The following is a 24,630-nucleotide window of genomic DNA, read 5'->3' as shown; positions in this document are numbered from 1 at the left end:
CCAAGAGAATGCCAATTCCATCAGGAGCTTGTCAGAAATGCAGAAACCCTGGCCCCGGCCCAGTCTGGAGAACTGTAAAACTTTAAGCACAAACAATTTTGTCCTCCCCATCAACTAGGTGACTTGAACAAACACTAGCATAGTTTCTATCAGCTCAAGACTGTTTCCCTGCGACAACCCAGCACTCCTTGAGTCCCTGCCTGGGAAAACCCAAGCCTGCCAAAAGAATTTACCATTTGTTACAGCCAAACACCTGACCATAGCCCTCTGACCTCCCTTTCCGTAGAGCATTTACTTAAAAAGAAAAAAAAAAGTTACAATTGTAAACAGTTTCTCTGTCCCTTTAAGATGTCTGTGCATCTCCTGAAACCCAGAAGTGTCTGTCCCAAGGACCTGCGAGTCACCCCTTTGAAGCACAACCCTCAAGACAGATAGGGCTCCCTCTCCCAGTCTCTGTGGGTGGGCAGAAGTTAATAAGCTAGCCGGTTAGCAGACACAGATAGGCTCATCACCTTGACCAATCCCCACCACCCACTTTCAGTAATTTTCCACTTCTATAATTCTGTTCAAGGCATCGCTTGTCTCCCGCCCCCCTCCTTCATTACCCTTTAAAATTCCAGTTACCTCTGCACAGAGCTCGGTTGAGGTCAGTCCCATATGGAGGCCTCTCCCCTACTGCAGTGGTCACCGAATAAATCTGTCTTTCCTGCCTTTAACAAGCACATCCGGCTTTTCTTCAACTGTCTCCATTTTAACAAGATTCTTAGGCATTCTGCATGTACATTAAAGTTTGAGAAGCGCTGTTTTAAATTCATCATTCCCTCAAATGACTTCTAATAAACAGCCCTAAATGGTAGACAGGAATTATGATGTCCATTTTACTAGCGAAGGAGCTGAAGGTCAGAGCTCCGCTCAGTCAAGCGGTTAAACGGGAACTGGAAGCCACTTCATGACTCAGTCACCATGCGGCGCTAATGGAAGAGAAGGACACGCTGCACGCAAGGGCCCAGCAGTGACACCGTAGGGGAAGAAGGAAGGCCTGTCTTCGTGCACCCTCCCCATCATGTCCCTGCAGGCTCTACTCATCTGTAGTTGCAAGAGAGCTGTTTTGGAAGCATGTCTTGTCTAGGCACCGGGGAATTCTGATCGGAGTTCTCCTACCTGTGGCTGGAATCCCGGGAGCACAGCTGCTGGGGGATGAGTCACTACACTGACCCTGCTCAAGGACAGAAGAGGGCTGCCTTGAAGCCACAGAAGCCTCGCCTTTCCCAGGCTTGTGGGCACATGGTGCTGCTGACTCCCCACAAGTCAGAGCCGGGCGCGGCCTTAGTCCCGCACCAGTGGCTCCACGCTCTCCACGCTCACTGCTGACGCCCTCCGAGCTCCAGCTCCAATTGTCCCCATTCTTGCTTTCCTGGCTCAACACTGACTCCCCTCCTCCTGGCCTGTCTGCTTGCTCCCTGGTCCCATCTTCACGGAACTCCCATCCCCCACTCCCCAACCCGGGCTTTTGTTGATCTCAAACTTGCACACATGACAAAAATTCAAATGTAACAAATCATTGAATTAAATTCTATTTCATCCTCTCTGTCCCTTCTCATTCACCTCAAATTAGACTGAAAGACTATCAGTAGGAGAGCAGCTACCAATTTTAAACACCCGTCATTCCCCTAGGGAAGACAGCGAAACCACTAACACGAATGACAGGATGAATTTCTCTGGTCATTTGCAAACCTCTTAGAGCATGAGAAGTAGAGGAGCTCCCCCACCGCTACCCCTTACCTCATACACATGGAGAATACTGATTTTTCATGCTCAATGTCTTTGACACCAATGATTTAAATTCAGCCATCATTATGGTAAATATTTTTATTGTTAGCTTTATCAGAAAAACTTGTATTATAGGCAATTTCTGATACATAATTTTATTAGAGCCAGAGATGATCACTTCTAGAAAAACAAACCTCTGAGGTTAGAATGGAAGACAATGAAAAAACAGATTTCACGTTATCATTTACTTTTAGTACGCCATCTGGAGCCTGCCAATTCCTTTGCATGAGTATTACTTTACGTTGTATAACAGGTCATTAATAGGAAACACACATGCCCCAAACCTTCATATCCTGAATCTTCCAGTCAATCACTAACTTTTCTTAGATTTTTGAAAACATAAAAATAAAAGTCATTTGTGATAACAGCACTCCCACCCCAGGTACACGGTAAGGAGATGCAACAGCCAAGGCTAAGCCTTGTGTTTTCCAGGTTTTAGCTGAAACTACCCTTACTGATTTCTTAGATTCTTATCAGTCTTGTCTGGGGGCTAGTTTGCCTTTGGCGGCCTAAAGAGAGCACAGTATTAAAATACAGTTATGATCTCTACTGACAATACGGCATGAGTGGGTTTCTAACTCTGGGGACATGAGTGGAGACACAACACATCCCAGGACGCAGCTAAGTGCCCCGAGTTATCCCTGAGCGGGGCAGTTCCATGTGATCACTTCGACTCTGCAGCCGAAGTCTGGGGTTGGATCTTCCTAGCAGCTTCCAGAACAGAAACTGGGTTCACCTTGTCTCCAAATTCTTTTTCTCGATGCTCAAGAAGAATGCCCTACAAGGAAACAAGAGGGAACATCAGTCCTCACTCTGAGTCACTCATTCATGGGACAGACACAGCGGCAGCTAGGGCATCAGGGGCAGAGATGATGCGGGTCAGGCCTGGCTCTGCTCCTCAGGGGTTCAGTTCTGGTGGCAAAACGGGAACAGGGAGGTTACATCACAAAGGGTGAACTGTGGCATGGTGGGAGGAGGAAGTCAGGAGTGACATCTACGTGGAGGGATATAATGGGGTGACCAGGGAAGGCTTCACAGAGGATAAAGCATGGAAGACAGTCATGGGTAGAGGTGAAGTAAAACAGCACACCAGGCGGAGAGAGTTGACACAGAATGAGCTTCCAGAGAAAAGCCTTGAGGTGTGCAAGTGGAGCTCAGAAATCAGACGGTGACCATCTGAAAATGAGACATAACCTCTCTCGACTTCAGTTTTCCTAAGAATGCAAATGCCGCTCCTGATACTGTGAAGTAAAATGCTCTAAAACAGAGGATACACCAAAGTTCCCAGAAGTGGTAAAAAGCACGAGATAGTGTGTTTGAGATCGGTATCGAGAAATCCTTGTGAAAGAGTTCCTCAACCCTGGACATCAGGGAACTCATATCAACAAAACAAATAAATATACAAACATTATTAATATGTTTGTTGCACCATTATTTATAAAGACTTTTTAAAAAAAAACCAAAAGTCCCACCACACTGAGGTGACTACAGGAAAGCCGATCAGGAAACTATGTTTACATGTCTAATAAAGCAGTATGCAGACATTAAAAATACTGAGGAAGAATGACACGGAATACACCGTTAAGTGAAAGAAGAATATCTAGTAAGAGATTTTCTTTAAAAAGGGGGGGACGCTTCTCAGCTTAGCTCTGTTCTAGTGGGTTGTAGGCAGAGGCTAAGCTTATGGAATGACTCTCCTCATCTTCTACTGTTGCGTTTTCAAATTTTCTATGTTGAAAACTCATTACTTCTTTAAAGTAAGCTTGTTTTAAAGATAATTATTATAAAGGAAATCCCCACTGAGGGGCAGCTAGCTCAGGGGGACTGTGAAAATGTGCTCTAGAAACCTGGAGGCAATTCCTGAAGTCAGCCAGGCCAGCCCACCTGCCACCAGAAAGGAAGAAGGCTGCGCTCCAGGGAGCACCAACAAAGTCAAACAACACACCTAGCAACACCGGGAATGTGTCAGCCCAGCTTGGGGAGCCTGTGAGCACCACATGAGTCACTGGCAGGCAAGAGAAGACTGCCAGGTGAGCTCTGCCCTGCCCCGGAGGCTGAGGGAAGGCGGAGCTAGGGGGAGGAAGGAATCCCAGTGTGCCAGAGCCAGAGGAGGCTGGGCCACCGATCCTCTCCAGAAGTGGCCTGCCCAAGTGCAAGGGTCTCTGGAAGGGGTCTTTGGGAACCACTGCTGAGGAGAGGCTCTGGGCAGGGGAAGGGCAAGGGCCATGGAGCAGGATGTGTCTGAGTTCCTGAGTTCCATTTCCATTGTACCACTTAGCAGCTGTGTATCTCTTGGAGGAGTTATTTTGTCTCATTCATAATTCATCTCCTTACATGTAGATGGGAATAAAAGTCCCTAACATCGCAGACTGGTTGTGAGGAAGATAGGAGATGGTACACAGGAGGAATCAGAACAAGGCAGGCACTCTCTGGCAACCGTGATCACCAAGACATTTTGATATATTTACCAGAAAGGAGGCAAATAGGTTCGTTTTCTATCAGACACCAATCCATGTGAGATTCTAATACAGACAAGCAACAGCAGTTACCAAGGTTTAAAAGGAAGAGAACAGAAGTAGAGCTTAAAATGGAAAGATTTCTATTCCTCCCAAATTGAGAGAAGTATGCAATTATTAATGTTAACAGTGAGATCCGCTAATGCAAACAATACCGTCTTGTTACCGAGGAGGCCAAGTGTTAATGTCACATCCAAATTTGGCGGAGACAGGACCGGCAGTCAGGCCATCAGTCTCGAGGTCCTCCTGCTGGGCTCTGGAAACTGCATCCACTTCACCTCACCCCTGCTCTGCATCCAACCGGCAACTGCTGGTACTGCCTTCCAGCACAGGGGAGTCCCCCTGGCTCAAGGCTGCCCACAGTCTGACACGGAGCAGCCACCCCCGCCTCCTGGGCCCACAGGGTCCCTGTGCTGACTCTGGAGCCTCAGAGACAGTGCCCAGAGCAACCTGTCTGCGGAGAATTCTGTCACCTCTCCGGGGCAGTACCCCACAGGGAAAAGTGCTGTCTCCCCCCATATCTCCTTGCTGCTCCCCCTAATTCAGGCTGTTTTTCTTCTTTCTCTCCTCCTCCTTTTCTCTACTGTCCATTCCTGAAGACCTGTGAGAACTGCAGGGGAATAAGTTCTTAATAGATTAAAAACAATGCTTTTGTTCAAGTGCTAAAGACGGAACTGGACATCAGGAAATGTGGACGCAGGCATGCGCTCACCCACGCCCCTCAGTCCCAAGTTACTGGCCCGCGGAACTCCCAAACCATCTCAGGACATTACTGTGAAGAGTGAGGAGATTCGAGTGTGAGGTGGCTTGTGAGCAGATGTGTGATAAATGGTAATTCCCCTCCCTTCCCCTTCCTCACACTCCCTGGCTTTGTGGAAGAAAGGCTGTAAGACCCTAAGTAGGGAAGGCCATCCCCATATTGGGGTCTTGCACCAACAGACAACAGACACCCATAGATCCACACGTGAACAAGAGGAGTTTACCTGCTTTCCTGATCCCACCACAAAAACTCCCCCAAGGATGAAGCCTTCGCCTTCCAGGTTTCCAGAAAAGCCTCCATTCCGGGCCCGAAAGAAGTTGTACCAGACACCCAGACGGACAAACCCCATAAACATCATCTTCCGTCTCTGGGGACCGTAGAACCTTTTCTGCAGGACCAAGAAAGACAGAGCCCCTTTGAGAAGCCTGTATGCCTGCCTTCCCCAAGGAGGAAAGGTTCCCAACAGGCATTCATTCTCAAAGACCCAAAGCTTGCTGCTTTATGTCCTCCTCGCAACCTAATCCACACGCGGCTCCCATTCAGGAGCACTCTCAACTGCCCAGGGAAAGAGAACCCTGCCAGGCCAGCTTCCAACCCCAGGGCAGGCCCACGTTGCAGAAACAGTTATGCAGCTTTCCACTCTGCCTCTAACCCCTTGCTGGAGACACATAGGGCTCTTGTGCCCAACAGGGTGCTAACAGTCTGACATCCTGCACAGGGGACAGCAGAGGGGAAAGGAATATGGTTGCAATGAAGAAAGGGACAGGGGCTTGTGCTGGTCCCCGCTGCATGATGCTAGAACCCAGTGGGGCTTCAGCAATTTCCCAGGCTCCCGTGCACAGGTCACGGTTTAGGAAGAGCTCAAGTAATAACTGGGAGGACACCTGTCAAGTGTCCCATCACGCTGTGCCCAGAGGGCTGCATGAGCTCCTCCAAATTCAGGGCAGCTAAAAGGGAGGCCAGGCTCCAGCTCCAGGCCAGACATGCCCTGGGCCATCGAGCTCTCCACACCTGAGCACAGTCCCCACCAGTCTGTGTCAACAGGCTCACAGGAGATGCACCTTTTTTTTTTTTTAAAGACTTTATTTATTCATTTGGCAGGCAGAGAGGCAGGCAGAGAGAGAGAGAGAGATAGAAGAGGAAGCAGGCTCCCGTCGAGCAGAGAACCCGATGTGGGGCTCGATCCCAGTACCCTGGGATCATGACCTCAGCCGAAGGCAGAGGCTTTAACCCACTGAGCCACCCAGGTGCCCCGGAGATGCACCTTTTCATCCAGGAAGATCTCTCCTTTGAAATATGGCTGGAAGTCCTGCACTTCGGTCCTGATTTGTTCCTTCACCACTGCATACAGGGGGACTCCCAGCTCGTCCAGCTTAGGCTTCAGGGAGGACAGGTCTGCAGCCTCCTGCAGAAGACAGGGAACATCAGGGGCGCAAACTCCTGTGGTTCTACAGCCAGCCAACACCCGCTCCCCTGCAGGCCCAGAGCGGGGCTGGCACTGAATGTGGAAGAACAAAAGCAACAAGATGCCTGGAACAATGAAGGCCTGTGGAACCCAGCAGAAGCCTGGCCCAGCTGGGCCCAAGGCCTCAGTTGGAGGGTGTCAGGTCTCCTCCTCAGCCCAGGCTTCTTGTTCTCTCCAGGGTGGGAAGGGGAAGCAAGGCTCCTATTATGGGTGTCCGAACCATGGCCTGGGGAGCATCTGGTAACTGAGAGATTGCCACCCAGCATGGCCGTCCGCAGCCACGACGCCCCTCCCCTGCACCCGACCAAACCAGCACAGCCTACAAGGAAACTTCATTCAGGCCATGTGAACAGCTGCCCCCATGCCTTTGTTTGGCTGGCTCCCCACCCTCCAACAACCTTCCTTTTTCTCCTGCTCAAATCCCACCCTCCAGAAAGGGGTCCCTGTTCTAAAAGTTCTCCCTGGCTCATCTAGCCTGGAATAAAGTCCCAATTCTCTGTGCATATCCAGTCTTTCTGCTTGGAGACTTTTTGGGAACCGAGTCTGTGTTTGACCACCAAGCTGAACACGGTCACTTAAGTTCCCAAGTGTGTGTCATAGTTAGATGCCATGTTTTCCATTTCTTGTATCCTTTCATGCCCAGCACACGGCTGGATACACAGAAGGTACCAGATACCAGGTGGAAAGATTTGAAGGTGAAGGTGGATGGTGGGGACAATGCAGCTGGACTGATAAATACAGACACCCCTCACTCTCATGAATTACATGCTGGATGGAGAAAGGAAACTACATCGTTGTTCAGAAAAAATTCTTCACAACTAGTGTCGGAATTAAAGAAACAGCAGCCCACTTGGCTCCAATACAAATATGTTGCCGTATGGTAGCAACTACAAGTAACTTTCTGTTTATTTGCTGGAACACACGAAAAGGACAGCTAAGGAAACATAATCCATTATGAAGCACTAGTCAAGAGCTTCAGTGAGGGGCAAACCTTGCCCTACGGCAGAGAGGACTATAGGTCTGCTGTGGCCCAAGACCACCCGTGTGTGAGATAAAAGGATTTACTCCTTCTTCCTGGGCTCTGTACTCTGGTATGTCACTGCACAAAGCCATGAAGTGGAGACTCAGTCCTATACCTCTGGTCTGGGCCACTAAAATAACATAGACTGCCATCCAACATATGTTTCTCACAAAACGCTCTGCCAGGAAGGGACCAGGACACAGACAAGCAGGTTGTAATTAGGGAGGGCGGTTGCTCTTGGGATCTTGTGGCTTTAACTGGCCTTGGAAATCCAGTCACAACAGGCTTCCATGTTGGTATTTGAAGGCACCACAGCCTTTGAACCAAAAGCCCTGAGTTTTTAGGCCTTACTTCCCATGGTAGGCAGAATAATACCCTCTCAGGATATCCACATCCTAATCCCAGGAAGCTATGAATGTTTTGTCACAGGGTCAGGGGGCATTAAGGCAGCAGATGGTTGCTAACCAGCTGACCTTAAAGGAGAGGATCTTGTATGATCTGGGTGGCTCCAACCGCAGGGGTCCTTTCAGTGACATGGTGATGCAATGTGAGAAAGACTGGACCAGCCATCACTGGCTATAAAAATGGGGACGGGGCCATGAGCCAAGGAGCACAGATGGCCACTATCAGCGAAGAGGAAAGGAAATCACTATCTCCTAGAGCCTCTGGAAGAAGGAATGCAGCCCTGCTGACACCTTGATTTTAGCCCAGTGAGACCAACTTCAGAATTCCCACCTCTAGAAGTGCAAGCTAATACATCTGTGTTGTTTAAAGCCACCAAGTCTGTGATAATTTGTTACAGCAAGAACAGGAAATTAACACACCTCCCCACAGCAGTGTGACTTTGTCACAACCTGTCCCTCTACTTCTTCCTCCGTTAAACAAGTTGTATTTTATAGGGGTGTGTGGGGGAGACAACAGGCACTGAAATGCCCTGAATGTGAGAACATTCTCTGTCAGCCCAGCCACACAAGCAGGAGAGAGAGCTCCAGGCTGAAAGGATGGTCCCAGGCTTATGGAGGACAACCAGAGGAAGGAGGATGACCATGTGGACAGGGCCAACGCCACCACGTGAGAAGCAATACTCTCTCATTCCCAGTTCTCCCTTAGGCAAGGCAGAACTCAGAATCTAGGTCTTCTGCCACTGACTGTGAACAGGACAGGTCACCAAACTCCTCTGGCCTTCACCTATCTGTAAAGTGACAAGGCTGGACTCTGCTTTCCCTTGAGAAGCTTCATCACTTATGGAACAGGTGATCATGGCCTCCTGTTGAGGGGCCAACCTGGAGACCACCTGGTCATGGAACTCCAAATTTCACCAAAATCATGCCAACTGCATTCACACCCCTGGCATCACTGAAACCCCACTGTGCTGCTAATGCCAACACACAACACAGCAGCTGAGGAACCACGTGCCAATCTGTGGCTCTCAGCTGTCCCCCGGGGACTCCAGGTGGGCGACCCAAGAAGAGGGGGACAGTTTACAAGTGTGACTTTGCACTTCCCACCCCCGCCACAGGTGAGGGCTGCCCATGGCTGAAGCAGTAACCATCTAGACACTGCATTTCAATAATTAGGTGCCTGTGCTGAGCACCAGGTACAAAGAATTGGACCAGTCCCCACCCCTCAAATGGGCCCCACCCCTGACTAAACGGGAAGATGGCCCTAGACACAGACAATCCATGAAAGCCCAAGGGCCTGAGAGCACCAAACGAGAGTCAAGTGTGTTTGCTAACCCAAGGATATGGTGAGTTGTTAAATGCATACACACATGGAATAAATCAACAGAAATACCTAGAGCAAATAACAGTGATGATCAAAGATCAGAGTAGGCCTACAGGCCCTTAGTCCTGGCTGGAAATGCATTGGCCCCACTTGCTAGAATCCTTTTCTCTGTACAGATCCTTGATGTACTCACCTCTCGGCAGAGGAAACAGCCTGGCCTGCGCACAGCCATTATCACGGCTCCGTTCTTTTCCCAGAGCTCCTTTGCTTTGAAAGTCCTTGGTTCTGGGGAGAAAAGACAAGTCAGTATTCTCTCCTCCCAGCCCAGCTTGGTCGCAGCCATGAGACAGCTCATAAATGACACCAGCCCAACAGAGGACTCGGAAACAGAAAACAAGAAACACAGACAGGAACAAATCACCCTTCAGAGGAAGGACCCCACTGTAATCAAAATCTATTGGCAAATGCGAACATCCCAAACTGGAACATTTCTAGAAAAATGGCAAATTCCTTTGCTGGTAGCAGTGGATACTGTAATGATCCTTTAGGTCAAAACCTGAAAGAGATCTTGCACTTTGATAAAAACAAACAAACAAACAAACCCTTCTTTTTTCTTTTTTCTTCTTTTTTTAAGTATTGAATGGGAATAGATCAACAGAAATTTTTATGAAAAAAATTTTTTTTTAAGATTTTTAGTAATCCCTACACCCAACATGGGGCTTGAACTCATAATCCCAAGATCAAGAGTCACTCCACCTACTGAGCCAGTCGGGTGTCCCAAATTGATTTTTTTTTTTTTTAAGGTAGGCTCCAAGCCCAGCATGGAGCCTAACACAGGGCTTGAACTCACAACCCTGAAATCAAGACCTGAGCTGAGATCAAGTGTCAAACGCTTAACTGACTAAGCGACCCTAGGTGCCACCTTATGAAAAAAAATTTTAACCTAAATATATTAACTTCATGATTATTCACAGGAGAGGGTAGAAGATGGCCAGCAAGGAAATGCCTCAGGGCAGTACGGTTGTGTAGCTCAAGCCTGGCCGTGGTCAGATAGGGCCTACGTCCAGTGGAGTAGCATCAGGCACGTGCCAGCTCCTCCCCAGACCTGTTTCCTCAGTCAAAAGTGTAAACATCCAGCAGCTCCACTGAGGCTGCAGGGGGCATCAAAAGATGGGTAGCAAAGTGCCCACTGCACTTTGTCTGTGAACAGAGTTCTCAGTGAGGGCTCAGCAGTAGCAGCTCTTCTTGTCCTAGCATGTCTCAGAGGAATCCGTGTCCCTGTGGGATGTTCTGTGGGAAAAAGGAGCGGGCTAAGGTCTGTAATCAAATGAGACTGGGGAACCCTAGGTTGAATACAGCCAAGCAGGGCTCTCCCCAAGGACTTCTTAGTCTCCACGAAGGTGACCTATGCTGTAAGTCTGCAGTCACAGTGCCTGCCTGCCCTTGACAAGCTTCCTCACTCACAGAACAGGTGACCATGGCCTCCTGCTGAGGGGCCAACCTGGAGACCACCCGGTCCGTGAGCCCCAAGTTTCACCAAAATCATGCCAACTGCATCCACACCATTGGCATCACCAAGCTGCCAATGGCAAGAGCACCACAGTGAGGCAGCCAAGGAACCACGTGCAAATCTGTGGCTCTCAGCTGTCCCCCAGGGACTCCAGGTGGGCGCCCCAAGAAGAGGGAGACAGGTAGGTCCAGTCTACAAGTGCAACCTTGTGCTCCCTACCCCCATCCTGTGTGTGCTGCGCCACAGGTGAAGGCTGTCCATGGGTGTACCAGTAACCATCCAGACACTGCATTTCAATAAACAGGTGCTTGTGCTGAGCACCAGGAACACAGAATTGGATATGTAGTGTTTCTCAAATGCATCTGACCCAGGAGCTCTTTTCTGTGAAGATCCAGGAGACAACATCAGAAAGTGAAAAATGCTTTTGACCAGAAAAAGCTAAAATGTAAAACATGGTATGCAAGGAGATCCCAACTGCATACTATGTACACATGGAAAGGAATGTGTGAAAATAAAAATGAGTGCTGTGTCAGAGTAATGGGTTCATCAGTAATTTTAAAAAGTTATTAAACTTTCCTAATGTTGTTATAGTGCCTTTTCAATTAAAAAAAAAAAAAAAGGAGAGAGAAAGTAAGAGCACCCTTTTATAAGGAAAAAAAATGTGTAAGTCTGCATCCCAGCACGCTGGAAAAGTACGGAGGCTGGTGGGGTCGTGGCTTACCCTTCTCCAGCGTTTTCAGGTCTATGTCCTCCAGATACTCCAGCGTTGCTTTCTGGGACGTGGACAGAAACACGTCTGTGTTGGCCAGGAGCAGGGCCAAGGCAGCCGCTCCCAGGGCCCCCGCGCCAATGGACCACATCCCCATGGTGAAGAAACTCGGATCCTGGAGGAAAGACATTTCTAGAGATTGAGAGGAAGGAAGAAGATGTTATTGCTCCCACTTTGAGAAAGCTAGAATCTGGTCCCCATTCAAGCCTCTGGCTGGGCAGCGAACCCAGAGGCAGAGGAGGGGAACAGCAGTGTCAGAGACAGGAGAGGAGGACTGGAGCGGAAGACAGGAGCGGAAGATGGGAGTGGATGATGAGAGCGGACGAGGGCCACTGAGCACCTGCTGCCACAAGAGCTTGGGAAAATAGACACTAGATGTTCCTGCCCTGGGAGCTCACTCATGGGTCAGGAGCAAGAACAGAAAAATGAATAGCCCTCTGAAATGTCTCTCTTGCCATTCTTCTCTTGTGCCAAGGCCTTGGCCCCCCAGCTCTGTGGGGGTGTCCATGCTGAGTCCCCTGGAGGCAGCCTCCTTTCTTTTTCCCCTCCCTGTCAGTGGCTGCTCTTCCTTCATTGTCTGGGAGTGTCCACTATCACCTCCCTGTGGAGAGGCAGCCTTCTCTTCTTTGATCAAAAAATACTCAGAACACCAATCACAGTTTTGTTACCTTATTCTTGCTCTTCAGTTTGTGACTCAGAGACCATACCATTCGCCCAGCCCCCAGGCAGTGCCCAGCGGGGCCTCACTCACAGTAGCGTCACTCATGGTAGAATCTCAGTACTTTCTCTCAACTGCAAACAGCTTTGTATTTCATTCATTATACAAATAAAACAGTCTCGGAGTGAAAATAAAACAAAAATAAAAAAAGAAGCAATACATAAAACCAGAGTCGATGAGAAAGTAAATAGCCCCTGAAAATCTAGCAGCTAGTGAATGACACAGATGAACAGAGATGGCTGCTAGTAAACACCAGTATCTAGTATGACATTCTGCCCCATGTCACTAGCACTACACATGTCTGCTGGATGAAGAGGAGTGGACCGAGAGAGTAGGCATTATGTATAAAAAGAGCATGGTGCTAGGTGTCTGTCTGCCTCACGGGGGCTGGCCAAAGAGGTTTGCATGGGTCACAGGGCTCTGCAATTGTAGTGGAGTCCCACACAGGTCCTGTAGAACCCAGCCTTGTTCCCAGCTCATTCCTGGGGGCCTCCCTAAGGCCTCCTCTAATTGGGTCCCTGGGACTGGAGCAGGTATCCCATCCAGCTGCCTACTCCTGACAACTACTTAAAATACTCTGTTTCCACGGCCCTCCAGTCATCCTAGGGTCTTATACTGGGGCCTTCCTTCTAGGTACCAGCAAGACTCTGGGCAGAGATCACCAGGTACAGACCCGGGGTGTATTTGTGTGGCCCACCAACCAAAGACTTCTGTCTCCCCTCCAGCACTTGGCTGGGGAGAGGATTTCTCCAAACGATTAAACAAAGGCCCAGAAAGCCACATGCCACTGCCAGAGCTGGGGCTTCGAGGGATCTACTGCCATAAAGTGGGGTTGGGAGTAATTTGGTGGTGAGGACTTTGGGAAAGGAGGGTAGGCCAGGCTTGTGTTGGGGTGGGGAGGAGGAATGACCAAATGAAAAGAGCATTGCAGAAAAAGGAATCTGGCATCTGCATGCTAGGGAAGGGAGAAAAGAAGAGGAGGCCTGGGTGTGTGTGGGGGGGAGGGGGCGCGGGGTGCTGCTACAGCCCCTCAGCACCTCTGATGGGAGGGGCTGGAGCTGGGAGAGAGGAGTTCTCACTGCAGCCTCCTGGAGGAGGCCTCCGCAGCACAGGCATCACACTGAAGGGAAGATCTCATGCCTCATCTCAGGACTAAGCAATCATCAACTGCATTTTAATCAGAGCAGGCAGGCAGTTCACAACCACATGGAAGTTTGAGAAGCATTATCTCAGAGCAAAGAATCCAGGATTTTGTGCTTGGTTAGCCATAAGCCACAGAATAAAGGCCAGTGATGAGGGCAGGCTGGGCTGGGAGAGCTGCGACCTCCAGCTTCCCTTCTCTCAGCTCACTGTGGGGGTCAGCGAGCCTCAAAGTGAGCCCATTTCCATGCTTCTTCCTGGAATGTCTGTCCTATCCCATCTGTTCCATTCTTCAGGACTTGGGACATCTCCCCAAGAAGGTTTCCTTGATGCTCTGCCTACCGTCACTCGCTACCACTCCCAAGAGACACTTTGTACCCATGATACTCCCTGTGTGCTCCACACAAGATGTGGACCTACCTACCTTTGACACTGCTACCTTTGACTCTGAACAGCCATGCCCACACAGCACAGTGCCTACTTGGTACACAGTGAGCTCTCCAAAACAGTGCACACAAATGAATTCAATAGAACTGACTGATGAGGATGATGACTCATGGAGAACCCACGATCTTGGACCAAGCAGGAAAGAACCTTTCAGCTCATGGGCTGGCTTCCAGTTCTTTTATGAGGCAAAGTTACACATTACTCGATTATAATTCATAGAACAATTAGGGGCATTCACAGAACAACCACAGCTCTCACCTGTGTGCTATAAACAGATTCCCTAGAGCCTGGAACAATTTCTGCACCTCTACACACATCCCAAACACCCCTGGACTTCTGACATGTGTGTATGATTCAGGAGCAGATGGCGTGGTCTCTGATCACAGATCTGATAACATTTCTGCAGCAGCACACAAAGACCAGCTTACATCTATCCTACAAAAGGACTCGCTTCAACTCCTGAAACTTGAATGCACTGCAGGACGCCCAGAGAGCCTTATATTCAGCTCCACATCCTCCTAACACACCACTGCTGCTCTTAGAGACCAATGGCTCCAACTTCCCACCAACAGCCAGTTAGCCTGTTTGCTCATGACTGCAAGGGAACAGGACTCAACTAGACTCAACATTTATTTCTAATCATTTACTCAGCACTGACCTGTTCAATCAATGGCGATTTGGGTGGACATACAACTAAGTGGAACACAATCCTCAAGGACACACAGGCCTAGTACACAGGTAACAGAAATTCAAATGGAAAGGGGAGGCAACTTGCTCCAAGTATAAACATGAAGCTATGGGGATGAGAGCCAGCTCCATCTGATCTGGGAAGCCAGAGAAGCCCAGAAGGATGTGGCTTTGGGGCTGGCATGGGACTCAGAGGGCAGAATGGAAGGGCTAGGCCCCACCTGGGCTGAATAAGCCTGGGAAAGACCGGGCTGGCTGGGGGTGGATACCAGTGCTCAAGGCACTGGGAGAATGCAAACTTCTATGTCCCAAAGGCCCCTCACTCCCCACCTCAAGTTCAAGAGCCAGAATACAAGATGTGGGTATTGTTTACCACCTCACCCCCACCGGAGATGTGCCCCAGAAAGTGTGAGCAGAGAACTACCCCTTTGAGGAGCATGGGCCTCATTCTCAAGCCCAGCAGCACTAAGATATGAGAGCAGTATTAGCTGCAGAGGTGAGTCAGGCCTCTCTGTGAATCTACACCAGGGAGCCTCTAGCAGCTGGCACTTCTGCTGGGGTTAGCAGTGAAAATTTACCCCTGGAAACACCTAGAGAATGTGTAGGTCCAGCCTCTCAGCCAAGCCTCCCTGAGCTACGAAGCATTCCCATCCTGGCAGATCTCAGAGCATGTGCCACTGCAACCCACCGCATAGTGAGAATGACTCCGGCTCCGGGATCACAGCTATTCCCAGGACAAAAGCGGGGGAAGGGAGGGAGACCCTACTCTCTCAACAGAACAAAGCATTTTCACATGGGCCTCTAGGGCTATGGGATACTGCTAAATGCTAAACCAGCATTTATTTGGTGTCACTTGACACTCAGGGCCTAATTTCATTCACCCAACAGTGTTTGATGCAGATATTACCCCATTTTACAGCGGACAATTCGGAGAAGTTCAGGATCTTCTCCAGTGTCACTGAGCCTACAGGGAGCAGTACTGAACTTGGATCCAGGTCACAGGACTCTAAAGCTGCAGTCATCTACTGTCATACCTTGCCTCCCCACACATTCATTTGTGGGTTTCTGGGGAACAAGGGGTATGATTCCCCTTTGTCTAAAAGAGCACTTAAAAAAAAAAAAAGATTAACTTGTTTTTTGGTCATCAAATACAGCCAAACCATTAAAGGAAATTTACCATATGACAGATGTCCCTTCTCTGTCCTCCCCTTCCTATCCTCACCCATTAAGAAAAAGGTCAGTTTCTCTGAGAGGTAACAGTAAGGTGGTTTATGTTATGCCCGAGTTTTCGCGTCCGAGAGACCACCAAGGAGCCAAGCACCGATGCAATCGCACGAGGGTTTGACAAGCTTAAGCTTGGGCACAAGTATACCCGACACAGTGGAGTAGGGATTTGGACCCTGAGCCAGATTACAGTCAGAGTTTTTAAAGGCAGAGTAGGGGTGGACTCGGCGGTGAGGACAAAGGGGGTTATGGATGATGTAATTCTCTAAGGAATTTTGGAAGCGAGGTCTCCAGGACCTTGAGGGGCTAGCATTGAGCTCTCTGCTCGGCAGGGAGCCTGCTTCCCTTCCTCTCTCTCTCTGCCTGCCTCTCTGCCTAATCTCTCTGTGTCAAATAAATAAATAAAATCTTTAAAAAAAAAAATCTTGTGAGACCCTTTAGATGTATATCAGTGGGTCATATACTTGGGAATGATTCTCGACACTATCTTAGAGGTTTAGAGATAAAGTTTCCTAAAGGAATTGTTAACGTAGACTTACAGGATTTGGGTCGGACCTGTCTGGGTAGGGGGTCGGTCAGGCTAGGATTGTCCTTAGCAAAATCTCAAGATGAGGGCAGTTAAGCCCCCAGGGGAGAGCCACTCTGTCTGTTTCAAGGGCTTGTCAATAGGTGAGGAATTTTAATGATTTTCTTCTCCCTCTGTTTCCCATATCAGCTAAACTTGAGGTGGGATTGCCTTAATTTTTTGGCCTCCACAGTTTACAGAAGCCCGCCCCCGCCTGACACAGCTACAACCCTGGGTTCCCACAGTGGGACTTATCTGGTCGCCTCCTTTTCCACGGAAGAAGGTGAAGCATGTTAACAGCACAGATGAACAACAGCTGTGGCCGCTCAGAGTGGCAGCTCTGTTGAGGGGGACAGCGTGCTGGTCGGGGGGACAAGACCCAGCTGGGCTCCCTAGGCAAAGCTGGGGACATCCCCTCTCCCAGTCTCATTTTCCTCCACTCCAAAATGATGGGGCTGGACAAGGTAAATGCAAAGGCTCCTTAAAGCACCCCAGTGCCATCATGTGGGTCTATCATAAACAGCTCACTTTGGAGTCTGCACATTCTTGGGTCCCCATCAGAACTCTCCCCCCTTCCATTTCAGTTTCCAAAGTGCTTCTTCCCTGTAGCCCAGAGCAGCAGGAGCCACTCCCCGCCCGGTCCCGGATCCCCAGCCTCTGTAGTTCAAACCTGGGAGCAGGGCACTCACCATCCACAGCCACCACACTCCCGCTTCTGCTGACAAAGAGGCCAACCCAGCAGGAGCAGGCGGGAATCGGGCTGCAGGGGAGGGCTGGAGGCGGGGCTCTGGAGTCCCGCCTATGGCCTCAAGCTCACTCTCTCACACCATGGGCAGGACCAGGCCACCCAGAAACCCCGGGGGCTCCTTCAGCTGTTAATACTCAATCTCCAGAAAACATCGGAATGGAGAGCTGCCAAGGCCCCCAGCCCTTCAAATAGCTGAACAAAGTTTGAGTCATTCGCAGTCATGCAGATTGTAACATTTATCAAGTGCCAACAGACCTGCCCTGCCATCCGGTGCGGACGAGTGAAGTGAAGGCCTTCACACCGCCCACGTGTCCCACTAGCTGAGATCAAAGAGAGATGCCCCCTTCTCCATGGCTCCTTCTGTGGCCTGCTCCTTGCCCCGGCTATCACCCCACACCCAAGAAGTCAGCAGACTAACAGTACTTGCTCTCTGTTCTTTACCACCCGCCTCCCACCGGCCTTCCTTTCTGGTTCTTCCACTTAGTGGCTCCTCTCACCCCACCACTTCGTGGGCAATCTCACCTACTTCCGGTGCTTCACTCTCATCCCATGGTATTGACTTCCAGGTTCTGACTGCTGTTCCCGACTCTAAGTTAGCACTTGGAGGTTCCGGAGGTCATCTCTGTGTCACCACGTCCAACACTGACCTCCGCTAGAGTCATGGTTTCTTCCGGAGTTCCCCAGCCGACACAGGCGTCTGGCCGACTGCTCAAGCCAGAGCTGAGAGTGGCAGCCCACTCCTTCTCCCCTGCCGCCCGCCTCTAGTCAGTCAGGAAGTTCTGTCCACCTGCAGAACGTGTTTGCCCCTGTCCTCTCCTCAGCCTCACTGCGCCGTCCAGGCCCAGGCCCCTGTTACTCTGTGCTGGTCCACTCTGCTAAGCACAGAACAGGCTTGGCAGGAGCCAGGTCCTCTCCAGCTCCCTCCATGCTGCAGCCAGAGTGACGGGGGAAACCCTGGCCCACTCACACCCTTGCCTGGTCCTGGGCTCTCCAAACTCCTCGGCATGGTTGATGGGGCCCATCACAGCCAAGCCACAGGCCACCATTCTGACCACTCCAGGCACAAGGACCATAACATGTCTTGTTAGGCCTCTGAACTGTTGCTGTGCTCTTTCCTTTGCCCAGGATGCCCCTCCCTGCCATGCAAACGATGTGAAGTCCAGGCACAAATAACGCTCTGTGTCCCAAGTGCCTTCCTGAAAGCCCCAACTATCAACTGTTCCCTCACCTCTGATTATATACTGCATGTTTGTGTGTGTGTGGATACGCACACATAGCTTTGCACACCACACAAGCAGACGGACTGTATTTTAGTTACTGACGTGTCTGTGCACACACTATGGTGGAGCAATCTGAGGGCAGCGGCTGCTGTCTTATTCACTGCTACACCCCCAGCACTTAACACCAATCCTGCTCATCAGTGGGCCGTCGATGTCCACTGAAATTGTCTGAATGTTATTCTTTAAACTCCCTGTTGCAACTGATTTGGAGGTACCCAATTTCAGCTCAGTACCAGAAAGTAATTTTGGACAGGGCTGGCTTGACCTTGAATCAAACACTCAAGCGTGGGGTTTAGGTGATCTTGGGTTGGATGCTAGCCCCACTGCCCAACGGCAAGGCAATCTGACATGAGCTGTGAAAACATTCTGTACCGACAGAGGAAGGGACTAGCAAATTTCAGGTTGTCCCAGTTCTGACATCCAAAGATCCTGAAGTACCACCTGGCTTCAAGTGCAGGATTCAGACGTTCCAGAAAGCCATGGGGGCACCTGTGGCCAGTGCTCTCCTTTGGGATGTGCACAGGCTCATTCCCTGCTTCCCTAGGCCTAATTCCAGCCTGTGAAGGAGCTGCCTCTGGCCAGGAACTGATAAAGCCTTCCTAAAGCAAAGTATCAGCACTGGGTGGGATAACTCATGCCTGAAACAAGTATAGACAGCATCAGAGTCTACACACAGAGGGTACATCTGCCCAGCCCAGCCCCACCCAGGGAAGCCTCCCTCCCCAGAATGAGCTGGCTGGGGACAGGCTGAAAGGAAGAGAGGGGTGCTAAGGAAGGCAAAGGAAACTAAGAATGCACATGGGCCTCCTCACCTCCAGCCCTCAGTGAATGAGGCTAGAAGGGATGTTTTATCCTCCTTCTTTGCTCTCCTATCCCTTTTCCTTCCCTCAGAGCTCTGGTCAGCCCCTCCTTCACTGATCAGTAAGGAAACTAAGGCCCAGAGAAGGGGCTAGATAGTCCAAGGTCACATGGGGGTAGGGCTGGTCAGTGGCTGTGCTTGGACTCAGGTCTGGGTCTCCCAACCCCCAATCCATGGTTATTTACCCTGCACTGGACACTCCTGCAGAAGCTGGAACAGTGTGGGGTAGGGGTGGGGGAATCAGGGTTCAGGAAGTCTGGGGGTGGGGTGTGGTTCCTGAAGTCAGCTCAATGACCTGAAGAAGGCTGAAAACAAAACTGCTCCTGAACAGGGCCTGGGAAATCTGTAGCTAGAGAGAGAACCAGTCTTTCCCAGGCCCAGCGCTTTGCAAGCAGCTTACAATGCAAAGCCAAATGTTTTCGTAAGGGTCACACTGCCTATTCTCAGAGGCCATTCTGCACCTCTCCTCCCCACAGTAACAAGGTCCTATCAATCCTGGATGAGAGAAGGCTAGACTTAAAAAGGCCAGTTTAGCAGCCTGGTGACATGGGCACGCAAGGCCCCATGAGCAGTAGGGGATGCATTCCTACGCACCCTTGTCATCAAAGACCATGGACCTAGCCACTTGCAGTGAGATTTCACCTACTTGCCTACTTGCCTCAATCTCCAACTTTCTGTTCTGTTCCTTGGGGTGACCGTCTGCCCAGCTCTGGCCCAGCTGTCTTCTCAGATGCCACAGTCAGGAAGTTCTGAACAGATGCTGAAAGCAGAACAAGAAGACATAATCAGCTACCGGGAAACTCTGAGACAAACACAAATCCTCTGATCAGGGATTGAAGCTACAGAGCCCCCCCAACATATGTGACTGACTATTCAGTCCCTGACTTGCAGAGCTGGCCTCCTGACTGGGCTCAGAAGACTAGCTCCATCAAGTATACAGGTGTGGATGGGAGGGCATGGGTGATACCACAAAAAACCCTAGGTTTCTACTCTGAGAGGTCACCTTGGTCTTCAGGATCTCCTTCCTAAAAAGAAGGGAACTTTGAGGGGTGCCAGGAAGAATATACAAGAGCAACATACAACACAATAAAATACTGCAGAATACTTTTATTTCTTAGTACTGCAGAATCTTCTTTGCGGGGCTCAGATTCACTTGTTCCTTAAGGGTACGTCATTTGAAGAATATAGAACACTGAAAACTTCTCCAGCTGTGCCACCCCGGGTGTATTACTACAGACCTGCCTCTTGGGCATAACTCTGGGTCTGGAGGGAACGTTGGCTGGTCTCGGGCCCCTCTGGCCTAGCTGTTCACTCGACAATGCATCTCCCATGCGGTGCCTGTTACCACAGCCTTCTACACTCACAGCACCAGGGAAGGCAAAGGGCACTGTTCAGTTGAAACCTCCCTGTGCCAAAGGCCACTGAGCGCAGAGGTGGTTCCCCCAGCCTCTGTACAGTTGTTGCCGCACGAGCCTCAGGAGAGGGAGGCTTGGGAGTCTCTCAGCTCAACATTCCACAAAGAGGCAAGAATTTGGCGGCAGGAAACTGCCTTATATCTGAGATACTGACAGAGCCTGGGGTTTCAAGTCCCAGAATTCTAGTCCTAATCGAATTTTCTGAGAACCAATTATGTGACACAAGCTGATAAGACAATCATCAGAAATGTTTTCTGTACCCCTAGGGAACAATGCATAAGATCTCAATGCAATAGCATGCCCTTATAGAGCAGGAGGATAGGGGAAAAGCCACACCAAGAAGTAAAATCTACATCAAATTCCTACAGGTTGTAGAACCTGGACAAGGCACTGTTTTTGCAACAGTAAAATGTGAATGATTCCCGAATTAACTTCTGCAAAGTTGTAACAATCAAAAGATTAAATGTATAGATGGTGCAGGGTACCTGGGTGGTGCAGACAGTTAAGCAACCAACCCTTAGTTTCAGCTCAGGCCCTGATCTCAGGGTGGTGGGACAGACCCTGTGTGGGGCTCCTGGCCGAGTCTGTTCTGGACTCCCTCTCCTTACACCCCCCTCCTTTTTAAAAAATAAATAAATATTTTTATAAAAATGTACAGATGGTGCTTTGTAGCCTACCTTACAAAGGGAGACATAAATATGAGGTCTAATCCTTACTCATTTCTAGATTAGTCAATGATTGCCCCTAAAATGTAGTTTGTACACAAAATGGAGGGTTTCTGACAACTGGGTTATGTTCCAAGGAGTCAGGGTTTGCATTCTGAATCCCAATTCTTGGACTCCAGGACTGGGCTAGAGCAGGAGCACCCAAGCAGTTTCCTGGACAATACTTTTTAAAATAAATCCTAGGTGATTCTTTTTTTTTTTTTTTCCTCAATCATCTACCAATTTCAAAGGAAAATACATGGAAATTAAAAAAAAAAAAAACAAAAACAAAAACAAAAAAAAACCCTAAAGTGAAGTCTAGGTAATTGAGCTGTGGAAACAGCACGGTCTGGAAGGAAAAAAGGCCCAGAGTCAGCTGGGTCTGAACCCCAGTCCAGCTTCGACTCCCTGGGTGTGCTCCCTCCCCAAAGCCCACATCAGGCTGGGCCTTAACCATTTTTTTTTCTCCCTCTCCTTCACCTCCCCGCCCTGCAACAAGAAGTCAGATCCGTGCCTTGTTCATCTTTTCATTCCCAGACTTCAGCACAGGGATTTTAAATGCGCACTTGGACTCTTTCCAGTTCTGTCGGGCGTGTGTAAATTTTACGGAAAGGAGGGAGCAGGTGTCTGAGATTCAGAGGAAACCGTGGCCCCATAAAACGCACGAGCCTATGCAAGCGCAGAGCCGGGGAGCCAGGTCCCTCAACCTCTGTCGGTTCATCTGCGGCTGTTCCGCCCGGTAACCCCCGGCAGCCCCCGGGCCCGCCTCAGGCTCGAGCCCGGCGGAAAGGACGCACCAGGGCAGAGTCCTTTTTCTCAGTTCTCTGTCCCAACAATTCCGGCAGGTCATGGTCATCCGCCTCACTCAAAGCCCGGGAAAGCCCGGGGACAGGGGCGGGGAAGGGGAGGGGGCTGGTTCTCCGCCAGTCAGGTCGGCGCCGGCTCCGGCCCCAGCCCCGGGTCTTCGGACCTCCAACGCCGGGTTCTCTAGCGGACCGCGGCGTGCCGGGCCGGGAGGGACGCCGTCCGCCGCGGCTGTGGTGGGGGCTGTCAGGGGCCTCGCAGGTGCGGCCGCGCCCCGTCGGCTCGGAAGGGGCTTCCAGCCCGCTTTGGAGCCGCCCAAGGGGCCACCCGTGCACCGCCGACCGGGTGTCGCGAACCCGGCCCTGCCTCAGTTTCCTCACCTGCGCCGCGACGGGCCCACCCCCGCGGACATCACGTGAGCGCGCGCAGCTAGCACCGCTTTCCCCCGCCCGCCTGCTTGGGGGCCGGGCTCCGGAAGGCTACGGCGCTAAGCCATCCCCCACCCTGGGGATCCAAGGGGTGTCCCCACGCCTGCGCTTCTCGGCGCATGCGCCACCGTTCCTCTCCCATGTGACCAGCCCCTCTCTTCTGGTAGGATCTCGGGCTCTACGGCCCGTCCTCTTCCGATGGTACCCCGCCCCCTATGGGAGGAGCCCCGGCACTGCGGCCGTCCCACTTTTGTGGTAATGCACCTGGTGCGGAGCTCATCTTTGATTCTATGCGACTGTCGGGAAGCTCCCACCTGCTGTTCCTCGTTCTCTACTAAGCTAGCTAAGCGCTGGCTTAGTTCAGTCCTTCGTGAGTGGTGACCCTAGGCCCCTGACGCATTGGTTAGGGGCACTGCCTGGAGCAAAAGGAGACTCTGGACTGCCTTATTTGGATCTGAAAGCACCTGCCCCTGAGCCCTGGGTCAAAGATACCTTTCAGCTCAGCGATTTTTTTTAGCGTTTTTTTTTTTAATTTTAAGATTTTATTTATTTATTTGACAGACAGAAATCACAAGTAGGCAGAGAGGCAGGCGGAGAGAGAGAGAGAGGAGGAAGCAGGCTCCCTGCAGAGCAGAGAGCCGGATGTGGGGCCCGATCCCAAGACCCTGGAACCCTGACACGAGCCCAAGGCAGAGGCTTTAACCCACTGAGCCACCCAGGTGCCCCGAGCATTTGGGTTTTGTTTTTTTTTTAATGGACTTTTTTTTTTTTTTCCTTTTTGGCATAGGGATGAGGAGTCTTTACGACCGAAGCATTCCGATGACTGCCCTTTCAAGCTTTAGGGACAAATCCAGAATTGCTAGCCCTTGACCCCATCTCACATTCTTTCCCCCCAAATCTTAGCCATTGGGCAGAGGATAGTGCCTGATGGCCTGGAGCACCAGCTCCTGGGATGTTGTCGGACTCCTGCTGGAGTCCAAGTAGCATGGTCTAGTTTGGCCCACACTTACTCATCCATTCATTCATTCTTTTACTCCTTATATATTAAGTGTCCACACTGTTTTATGGAAGTAGGCTGTTGGGAGAATACCTTTTCAGAGACAGGAAGAACTGACTCACAATACAACACTTAAAGTATCACTAGGACAATGGGGGTGATCAGTTACAGTGTTGAATGGTGTAGCAAAGCAGGGCTGACATGCCCACCTGTCAGGGGTGGCCATCTGCCTGAATGCCTTCCCCCCACTTCACCTGGGAACCACCTACTGGTGTACAAAGTCCAAAAGCTTCCCCGATTGATCTCCCTGATTCCCACTCAGTCTCTAGGTTCTTAGTAAGCTTATGGACCTAAAGGGTCTATTCAAGAGGTCTCTCCTTGACCCAGACTGTGAATTCTTTTGTTCATCTATGGGACCCCAGAGTCTGGCCCAGGGGCAGCACCAGGACATAAATGGGAAGTGTTATGAAAAAGAGGGTGTTCTAGACTGGGGGCGAGAAAGATCAGTTTAGGTGAGCATGCAGGCTTCTTGCAGGAGTAGGCAGATGTTTGATTTGAAGGCCCAGAGATATTTGGTATAATTTGGTACAAGGTGAGTATAGTCATAAGAAGGCAATTTACCTCCAGATGAACTTTCTTACTCCTGCCTCATTCCTCCTCACCCCATGAGGGGGTGGGGAAGAAGGTTCATTTTCTCCATCCTGAAATAGGATGTTTGGTCAATAGTGAGGAAGGTTACAAGGAAGAAGGGCCACTCAGAACAAAACAGGAAGCCATTTCCTTTGGGTATAGGTCCCCAGAGACTGGCCATTAATGACAGAACCATTCAGGGGTCACGGGTAGCAGAATCCCGAGGTGGGAAGCTCCCTCAAGTTTCAGCTGAGATATAATTACCAAATGCAAAAAGCCATGATTATATTTACACTTCTGTAGCATTCCAAAAGCTCTGAACTTCAAAAACCAGGCTAGATCTGATAGCTAATTAACACACTCCTCACACTCTTGATTTGTCCGAGAA

At 50.3% G+C, this 24,630-nt stretch overlaps 1 protein-coding gene across 6 annotated transcripts; it reads right to left on the bottom strand.

Moving 5' to 3' along the window:
• Nucleotides 1-1,860: 1,860 nt before the first annotated feature.
• Nucleotides 1,861-22,680, bottom strand: LOC111145195 (family with sequence similarity 213 member A). 6 transcript variants are annotated; one of them, XM_022499917.1, is made up of 7 exons: nt 22,568-22,680; nt 19,911-20,024; nt 11,549-11,728; nt 9,511-9,602; nt 6,371-6,511; nt 5,330-5,494; nt 1,861-2,608 (listed from the first exon to the last, which is right to left on the bottom strand). In XM_022499917.1, the coding sequence occupies exons 3-7, from the start codon at nt 11,724-11,726 to the stop codon at nt 2,495-2,497; spliced, it is 690 nt and encodes a 229-aa protein (XP_022355625.1). In that variant the 5' UTR covers nt 11,727-11,728; nt 19,911-20,024; nt 22,568-22,680; the 3' UTR covers nt 1,861-2,494. The 6 variants fall into 6 exon arrangements, with proteins under 6 accessions (XP_022355625.1, XP_022355623.1, XP_022355628.1 ...); XM_022499915.1 differs by having other exon boundaries at nt 19,923-20,024; XM_022499920.1 differs by having other exon boundaries at nt 11,549-11,711; nt 19,923-20,024; nt 22,568-22,679.
• Between the last annotated feature and the right edge of the window lie 1,950 nt (nt 22,681-24,630).

This window comes from Enhydra lutris, unplaced genomic scaffold, assembly GCF_002288905.1.
Source record: "Enhydra lutris kenyoni isolate GAN:26980312 unplaced genomic scaffold, ASM228890v2 scaffoldscaffold12, whole genome shotgun sequence".
NCBI classification, from domain to species: Eukaryota; Metazoa; Chordata; class Mammalia; order Carnivora; family Mustelidae; genus Enhydra; species Enhydra lutris.
This window is presented reverse-complemented; position numbering and strand designations above follow the sequence as displayed.

Excerpts from the sequence above, each read along its gene's own strand:
- LOC111145195 (XM_022499917.1), bottom strand. The coding sequence starts at position 11,726 with ATGTCTTTCCTCCAGGATCCGAGTTTCTTCACCATGGGGATGTGGTCC. Across the intron at positions 9,603-11,548 it reads CCTGAAAACGCTGGAGAAGG|AACCAAGGACTTTCAAAGCA; the intron begins GTAAGCCACGAC and ends TTTTCTCCCCAG. Across the intron at positions 5,495-6,370 it reads AGATCTTCCTGGATGAAAAG|AAAAGGTTCTACGGTCCCCA; the intron begins GTGCATCTCCGG and ends TTGGTCCTGCAG.